This window comes from Cibotium barometz, chromosome 12 (assembly GCF_041138505.1).
Source record: "Cibotium barometz isolate CiBa-2024 chromosome 12, ASM4113850v1, whole genome shotgun sequence".
In the NCBI taxonomy this organism is placed as follows: Eukaryota; Viridiplantae; Streptophyta; class Polypodiopsida; order Cyatheales; family Cibotiaceae; genus Cibotium; species Cibotium barometz.
In genome coordinates this window covers 40017682-40026167 of record NC_141057.1, presented here as the reverse complement: position 1 = coordinate 40026167, position 8486 = coordinate 40017682, and the positions used below count along the sequence as shown (strand labels likewise).

The 8486-nt window shown below is 40.6% G+C and overlaps 1 protein-coding gene across 3 annotated transcripts; it reads right to left on the bottom strand.

Moving 5' to 3' along the window:
- Positions 1-293: 293 nt before the first annotated feature.
- LOC147633395 (uncharacterized) lies at positions 294-3503 on the bottom strand. 3 transcript variants are annotated; one of them, XM_086806460.1, is made up of 3 exons: positions 2704-3503; positions 2217-2351; positions 1700-2152 (listed from the first exon to the last, which is right to left on the bottom strand). In XM_086806460.1, exons 1-3 carry the CDS (start codon positions 3177-3179, stop codon positions 2122-2124), a joined length of 642 nt encoding a protein of 213 aa, XP_086662586.1. In that variant the 5' UTR covers positions 3180-3503; the 3' UTR covers positions 1700-2121. The 3 variants fall into 3 exon arrangements, with proteins under 3 accessions (XP_086662587.1, XP_086662586.1, XP_086662585.1); XM_086806461.1 differs by lacking the exons at positions 1700-2152; positions 2217-2351 and adding an exon at positions 294-1508 and having other exon boundaries at positions 2704-3489; XM_086806459.1 differs by having other exon boundaries at positions 1700-2351; positions 2704-3490.
- Positions 3504-8486: the final 4983 nt, after the last annotated feature.

Sequence of the window (8486 nt, the reverse complement as noted above, 5' to 3'; positions counted from 1 at the left end):
TATCTTCTTTGTAGCTTGGTGACGATGTGTCTTTTGACATTGTGGAGGCCTGGGTGGTTTTTCTTGACTGTAGTTTTACCATCCATGGAATGCTCTCACTTTCGAGTAGCCAAGTTAGGTTACAACCTGCACCTTTGATACCAATGTAGCATGCAATAGGTTGGATCGTCTAATGCACAACAAAGCCTTCTTTATACCCATGAGTTTACGCAATTCCACTTTGAGAGAGAGAGAGAGGATAATAGTCAACACAGTGTTGGGTCACAATTACCCACTAAAGGGCCCTCCCTGCTGCAAGGAGAAGTATTTGCTTATATTTCTTTGAGGAACTTTACAATGAATATGAATGATGACTAAGGACTACCAAACGCAAGGAGAAAGTAGACCGAACGGAGGCTAGTCCAAATGATGTCCAAGCTCCTTTGAATAGCTCTTCAATGACCACTATGCAAGCCCAAAACTGAGGGATGCACATATGCTGGTTGAATGCTAAAGAGACTCTTCGAGAAAGCCTTGGGAATGGTAGCACACCGAGATGATGGCTGCTGATAGTATGCACAAGAAAGCCGGAGGCTTAGAGCACACCAAACTGCTTGGAAACTGCTGTGAACTGATTTGAAAATGGAATGAATTATGCTCAGTGATAAGCACTGCTTATATATGTTCATACGCTGCTGCTCGATGGGCTTCATGCCATCGGCCTGTTTTTATTTGGACAAAAATGCTGTTTACAGCATTTAATACTGAGCTGAACAGAACATGTGCCCTTTTTCAATGCTGTCCGACTGAAGCTTCTCCATGACCTGCTGCTGCCCATTGCCATGCTAGCCGACTAATGCTTGTAGGCATCTACTACTGGCCAACACCTTGTTTGTAGGCCCTGATGCTGGCCTACCACTGTCTTGGGGCATCTCCAGGCTGCCGACTGGCTGCCTATGCCTTTGGATGATGCCCTTATGGGCTGGCCTTTGGCTGGCCCATAGACCCATTTCCCATGGAACTACATGCTATGGTTTAACTTCTACATGCCATGTCCGTTGAATTCTCCAAGCGGGTAAGAGGAATAACACATGCGACTCTCTATGGCTGTGGAGACTGACCTACGTAGCTCGTGCCTGACATGTCCCAGACTAGGGCTCACAATGGGGTCACGGCATACGACAAATATTCCTAAAAAGGTAAATCCTACTGTATGAACGTTGCACTAAAGTAGAGCCACTGTCACATAGCACTCTAGTGCATGGTGCATGTGACATTCGCATAAGATTAGCCATGTCCACGTGTGTGCACGTGACAACTTGGGTGCTACCCCTCTATACACAGAAAAAAGGAACATCCCTACAATACCTACCCAACCTTATAATCTCCACCAAGATCAGTTATCCAACTCACTGGCAACAATAATGGCCCCTGCATCTCTGTATAGGGCTACTGCATCATGGCCAACCCATCCCGTACTCTTGTGTACCCTTTGGCCCCTTATGTTTTATTCAGACTCCCACAGAGGCCTGCAGGTGCTCATAACATACCATGTCAACAAGCCTTCCAATTCATACATGCATACATTCCATGAATTCCATATATTCCATGCATATACCCATACATTACATATACAAATACGCATCATATATACATACAATGCCAAACAGCATTCCTAATTTCACAAATTCCTAGTGAGCTTTTCCAGGAAATGAAGCACCAAGAAATTAAAAAAACACGTGTATAAATGGCAAGTTCAGGTGGTCTCCCAAACTTGAGAAGCTTCACGAGAGTTTACTCACAAAGCTTTCAACATCATCATACGTAGTACCCATCATACACAGCATCAGACAACTGATACAACTATTCAAAGCTTTCAAGCTATTGATTGAATTTGGCTGTACAAAAAGGTGCATCACAATCAATAAAATAATAAAAGATAAACCGCATCGGCTTCTTGAGGAGATGAACAAGAAGCCAAATTGCAGTCTGGAGTGGGGTCTTGAGCTATGGGCTTGAGTTTCCACCACATCACCAGAGGTCCATAGCATGTATGGGCAGATCCCACGCATCCAGTCCAGTCCAAGAAGGGAATCCTGTTATGGATACGCAAAATCAACGACATTGATAGAGCCATGTAGCTTAAATGATAGGAGCATGGCCCACTACATGCCTTCTCTTCAAAGAAAGTGCTCTATGAAGAAATTGCCATATGGCCAATTACATAATGTACATGCCTTCTCTTCAAGACAAGAGCTCCTTGGCAATAGGGCATGTGATCCCCTATATCGTGCATGCCTTTATTCAAAACAAGTTGAATTTTGGTGCTAAGTCCTTGGGGTCCATTACACCTTCTCTTCAAACTGAGTTCTCTGTGGCAAATTTGCCCATCACAGAATCACAATTGAGTTAGAATGTCCAGCATTAATCTATCCCCTCTCTGGTACAGTTCAAAACAAGAGCTGTGACATCAGACAAAACGTTGAGCTACAAGAAACCTGTTCCAGATGGCCCACCAGATTGGAAACCGTGCCCTAGATGAAAAAAACATGATTCAAGGTGCCCTTTTCCTTGAAACCCTTGCACTAAATAGAACTTGATTCGATTACCAACTTCTGTAATACTAAACTTTCTCTGGAGCTATGGCTGCTTCCTCCAATGTACACAGACGCGGGGTGAAAACATACAAAAACACACTCAAAACGCATGTTCTTGGCCACTTACAACGCATCATTCCAGGTCTGAGGAGTCTCATTGAGCTCACGTGTGCGCACATACTTCAGCATCTGCCTCCTTTTGATGAAGAGATACAGGATGACGAAGGCCTGCAGGGCACCTGCGAAGGAGATGAGGATGAGGCCTAGGGTTTTTCCTCGCCTCCTGTTATCAGACCCGATTCGGGAGGAAACATACGGAGGGAGAGCAGAGGATCGTGGAGAGCGTGGAGCTGCGGGGGAAGACGCAGGGTTAGGGCTGGGGCGAGGGCTAAGGCTGGGACTGGGACTACTGCCGCTACTAGGGCTGGGGCTGGGGCTGGGGCTGGGGCTGGAGCTGGAGCTGAGGCTGTGATTAGCGGGGCTGTGGCTACGGCTGGGGCTTTGAGGCTGGGGCAGTGATTGAGCTCCAGAAAAGTGATGAATGCACATTAAAAACAGCACACACGCGAATGAGCAGGAAGACAAAGAGAATGAAAACGCCATAGCCGTATTGCTCTGCCGCTTCCTCCTCCTCCTCCTCCTCCTTCTTCTTCTTCTTCTTCTCTTCCTTCTTCAGAATCCTGCATCCACCTCTTCTTACAGTCGGATCGATGTCTCATTAGCGCTGCAAACAAGAGTATAATGCCATAACTGGAAGGCAAGGGAAGAGAAATTAAAAGGTGAAGATCAGCAAGAAAACCTTCGGACGGCTGGCTATGGCGTAGAAAAACGGAGAGCAAATGGAAGATGTAGGCTAACGAGAGCGAAAAAGTCAGAGAAATCTAAGATTGGTCCTTAATACTAAGTACCTTCACACCATTCCCTGTAAGCTAACCCATTTGGGTTGGGGAATTTTCTTTGACACTCACCCCTTTGAGTAATCCAATCCAATCCTTATTATAAAGTCCACTTTGACATCTATAGCAAAATTATATTGTAGCTCCTTATTATAAAGTCCACTTTGACATCTGTAGCAAAATTATATATGGATGAAAATTTCGTATTTGGAGAAAAAGTCTACTAATTAGCCCCACCTTGTATTAGCCCCGCCACATGGGATGGACATTCTAAGACGTCTTCTATCAACAATCACCATGTATCCAAAGTTGTGTGTAAGCATCTTTGCTTCTGAGTCTTAGGTGGATTTGATTAAGACTCCACGCTAAGTTGCTAGCATTTTAAAGCCTACAATACATGCCAATTCAAAGCCATTCTATAGTGGGCTCACAAGAGGGCCTCACATACCTTCAAATGAAAGGGTGGCTTCACTTTTGGAAAAGATAACTTTGAGTCCTATAATATCTCATCTAGTCATCACAATTTTGAGAGCAATACTTTTTATGATACCAAATTGATGTGGGATTAGACTATACTAGCTCTACCACCTCATATCCGCTTCCATTGAACATATTGCCTTGCCCTTCTCAAAAATTATAACCATGTTCTTTTTCAACTTTGTACCAGTAGCTTTTTTTAGTGATATGCATGTAGAGATACTTTTTGGCATAAATTATTTGTAATATATTGAAAGGGATATTTGTGTTTCCACTATCTATCACTTTACTTATGCGTACATTTTTAAACACATGCATTGATGAGCATTTACCTTGCTTCTCATGCAAAACAACACCCAAAAAAACTTAAAAGATGGGGAAATACAACTAGCTCTTCACTTGAGATTACACCTTGCTTGTCATGCAAAACAACACTGAAAAACTTGAAAGATGGGGAAATACATCCATTGGGTACTTATTAGAAGGGCATTTTTATTGTGGTTGTGGGATACGTAGTTCATTGACAATACCCCTTTCCAAATTCCAAGTATCTTCCTTGCTGATTCCACAAGGTTCACATCTATATACTTTTTCCATCTAAATATTTAAGGTAAGATGAATGGCGAAACTATTTCATGAGCATTATTGAAGCATTTACTGATATGCAAAAAAGTTGATCAATCATGTGCGTGTCTTCAACTCTAATTTAGATTACTAGTATTGCATTTTATGTGCTCATCATCCTTATTGTCACTTATTTGTTCTTTTAGAGATTTATAATGTTCAAATGTTAACTGGCTCCAACACTACTAATCAAGTCAACATACTATCTCATAGGCATGCTGCCTTGACGAGCATCTAAAAGAGCCTTCCAAGGTTTTGTTTTATTTTTGCAGGCTCCTCTCCCCCCTCCTCTCCCCCCTCTCCCCCCTCCTCTCCCTCATTCTCTCCCTTCTAAACAGGTACTTCCACGTAGGTAAGAGTATCCTATGTGTTAAGGTAAGAGTATCCTATGTGTTAAGGTTAGGTTTTTATAAAAGTTTTATGGTTTTTAGATTGTGAAAGTTTTGCATAAGCTAATGTTTTCTTGTTTATTTTGGTTTGTTCTTTGTTTCTAGGTTGTCTTGGTTTAAGACTAGAAGCAAGGAAGCTCTCCACAAGCAAGCAAGCTCTCTACAATTAAGGCTTAAATGTATCCATGTTTGGTAGTGATGTGTGTTCTTTGTTTCTAGGTTGTCTTGGTTTAAGACTAGAAGCAAGGAAGCTCTCCACAAGCAAGCAAGCTCTCTACAATTAAGGCTTAAATGTATCCATGTTTGGTAGTGATGTGTGTGAACACACTAGGACCACCTGGGGCACTTTTTCCCTCTTTAGGAGGTTTTTTCCCCGTGCTAGTATACACCCATCTTGGGGTATATTTATCATCTTTGTACAGCATACATTCATTATCTATCTATCATCTCATTATGTGCTCCCTTGAGCTTCTCCACTATGTGTGTGTGTGTGTGTGTGTGGCTATGCGCGAGGCTATGTGTAAAGCTATATGTGAGGCTAATTTATCTATATCTAAAGTACCTAGCTAAGTACAATGGACAAAATGGGATAGGTTAGGTAAATTGCCTTAATCTGTCCCATTCTACCCAAATTTGTTTTTCTCACAGTGTTGATACAAGCATCAATATATTCGTCGGTTGCTCGATGCCTATACCAATGCTTTGATAGAGCCAATGTCAATTTATTGATGCTTATACTGATGCCATTGGCAGTTTGGAAAAAAAACACCAGGTCTAAATCATCAGTATGTGCAATGGTATTAGGCTAGTGTCTTGTAGTGAGGTAGGGATATGGGTTTAAAGTACATCAAAGGTTCCATTGGGTATTAGGCTAGTGTCTCGTATTTAGGTAGGGATGTGGGTTTAAATTACATCAAAAGTACCATTGGGTATGGAATTTCTTACACATCGAGTTGTACCTTAACTAGATTTTGTGACTCAGATGTGGGTTTAAAGTACATCAAAAGTACCATTGGGTATGGAATTACTTACACATCGAGCTGTACCTTAACTAGATTTTGTGACTCAGATTCAGAAAATATATTTCGGGTGGTTCCTATTTTCTTATTGGATATGGAATTGTTTCCTAGATCAATAAGAATTTTCTTTTATAGAGATTGAGTATAAAAGGAAGCATGCCGATTCCTTCATGTGAAGCAATATGGTTGAGAAGGATTTTAGGAGACATATGTGTTTCTCAAAGGGAGTAACAATGTTGCTATGCAATCAGAGTTGCACGGCAATAAGAACCTGGTGTTTCATACTGGCATCATTGAGATAACCATTATGTGCGTGAGATTATCATGGATGTAGAGGTGGAGCTTGTATACTACTACCCAATGACATTGAATTGTGTAGATTTTTATACAAAGGCTCTTCAAAGAGATTTGCTAGGGCTCCATCTTCATCAACTTGCAAAAGAGGTAGTTCACATGATGGCTGGATGAGGGTATTAGAAAAACATTTACTTCCAATGCTCCACCCTCGTGTTGTTACTACATGTGCCAAATGTGCTCAATTTTGTAAATCCTCCTATATGAGTAGCCATTATGGTGAGAATTTGAGCACCTAGCAATTCCCTATTTTAGACACTAGATGGTTTGTGTTGATCCATGGGATCCACATTTATTAGGAGGGCCACCAAACCTTATGAAGGTGGTGGGACCATCTCCCACTCCATGATAAACTACTGGTAGAGCTAGTCTAACTGCATGGCCCCACTACTAGTGTGGGAAGCTACCATCATGTAACATCATTAGTTAGTAAATTATTAGGATCTTAAATGTAACAGACAAGATTAAAGTATAAGCTATCTATAGAGAGTTAGAGCAGAGATTGATATTGTGAGAATTATAAAGGAAAGACCAATGTAGTTGAAGATAGACAGCTACGTCACAAGACATAGTATGTAGAAATGTGGATGAACATGGAAGATATACACATCTCAAATTACCTAGCAGCATCAGCACTAAGGAAGGAAGAAGATAAGGGGAGTGAAGACACCTGCAAAGCCAAGGCAGAGTATGATCTTTGGAATGAATTAAAAAACATGAAAATGAACCACACATTGAGCCAATCCCAAACTATCAAAATATCTCTTAGCTAAGATGGTGGCGTAGTTTGATGATGAAGAGGAAGATGAAGCACTAAAATTGACAGTAGAATGTCAAAAATCACAAGAACAAAACATCATGGAGGCCCACAAGTAATAGTCATGCTCCATGGATAGGCTATTCTTGGAGTTCTATTGATGGATGGAGGGATCGGAGTAAACGTCATCTCAGAATGGATAGCTAAAGAGTTGGGTCTGATGAACTGGTAAGAAAAACCATTTAGTATAATAATGGCAGATCAAAGAATAGTTAAACCTCCCCTTGGTATAATTAGAAATAAATAAGTAATGGCGGAAGGGTGTAAATTTCTTCTTATTGGTAGTGATAAAGAATATGGAATCAATTCAGTACTCTCTGATGCCTTTGGGCAGACCATGGCTACAACATGGCAAGATTAAAAAAGTTTGGGAGAGGGACACCATATCCATCAGAAGGGGAAAAAAGAATTTAAAAATTTAGCTTAAAGGGACACACAAATCAAGTAGATGATGCGATGGTTGCATACATAAGAAGAGCATAAGAATTGAATTTGATGGACAGAATAGATGATAATGTGGAAGAAAAAATCATACGATCTAAGTTAGGTGTTCTAGTTGCTCTTGGGAAAGTACATAAGAGGCTTCTATGCCTATGCATTGCCTATACCCTTTTTGTATTACCATTTTTGTAGGTTTATGGTTGTGATTACATGTTTTTTATTTTTTCTTGTTGTGTGGCTCTTGATGATTGTAGGTTTTCTTTATTTTAGTCCCTTCCTATTGAGGTAAGCTCTAAACCCTAAATCCTTTCTATTAATGGTACACCCTTGGGATCTATGAGAGGTTTTTTTCATGTTGTTGCTACTATGCATAGAGGGCTCTATGCAGAAGGCTTTATTCATAAGGCTCTATGAAGCATGTATGCATAGATAGATTTGTTTAGGTTAGTGCTTGGGCGATCCTTAGAACATACATAGAGCATGCATAGCTCTAATATGCATGCATAGAGAATACTTATGCTCTATGCATGCATATTAGAGCTTGCATGCTCTAATATGTATATGTATGAATAGAGCATATTTATGCTCTATGGATGCATATTAGAGATGTGCATGATCTAATATGTATATGCATGCATAGAGCATGTATAGAGAATGATCTAATATGTATATTCTCTAACATGCATGTATAGAGTATGTATAGCTCTAATATGCATGCATGGACTCTATGCATTGCAACCATCGAGTGTTAGAATGGAGGATTAATTACTTCCATTTATCTATGCATTATGGACTCTATGAATTGAAGTTATGCATAGAATCTATACAGAGCTCTAGATGGATGGCATAGAGCATATGTACTAGCATGCATATTAGAGCTATGCATGCTCTAT

Excerpts from the sequence above, each read along its gene's own strand:
- LOC147633395 (XM_086806459.1), bottom strand. The coding sequence starts at position 3,179 with ATGGCGTTTTCATTCTCTTTGTCTTCCTGCTCATTCGCGTGTGTGCTG. Across the intron at positions 2,352-2,703 it reads CAGACCTGGAATGATGCGTT|AGAACTCAGTTTGAAGAGAA; the intron begins GTAAGTGGCCAA and ends AATTTGCCACAG.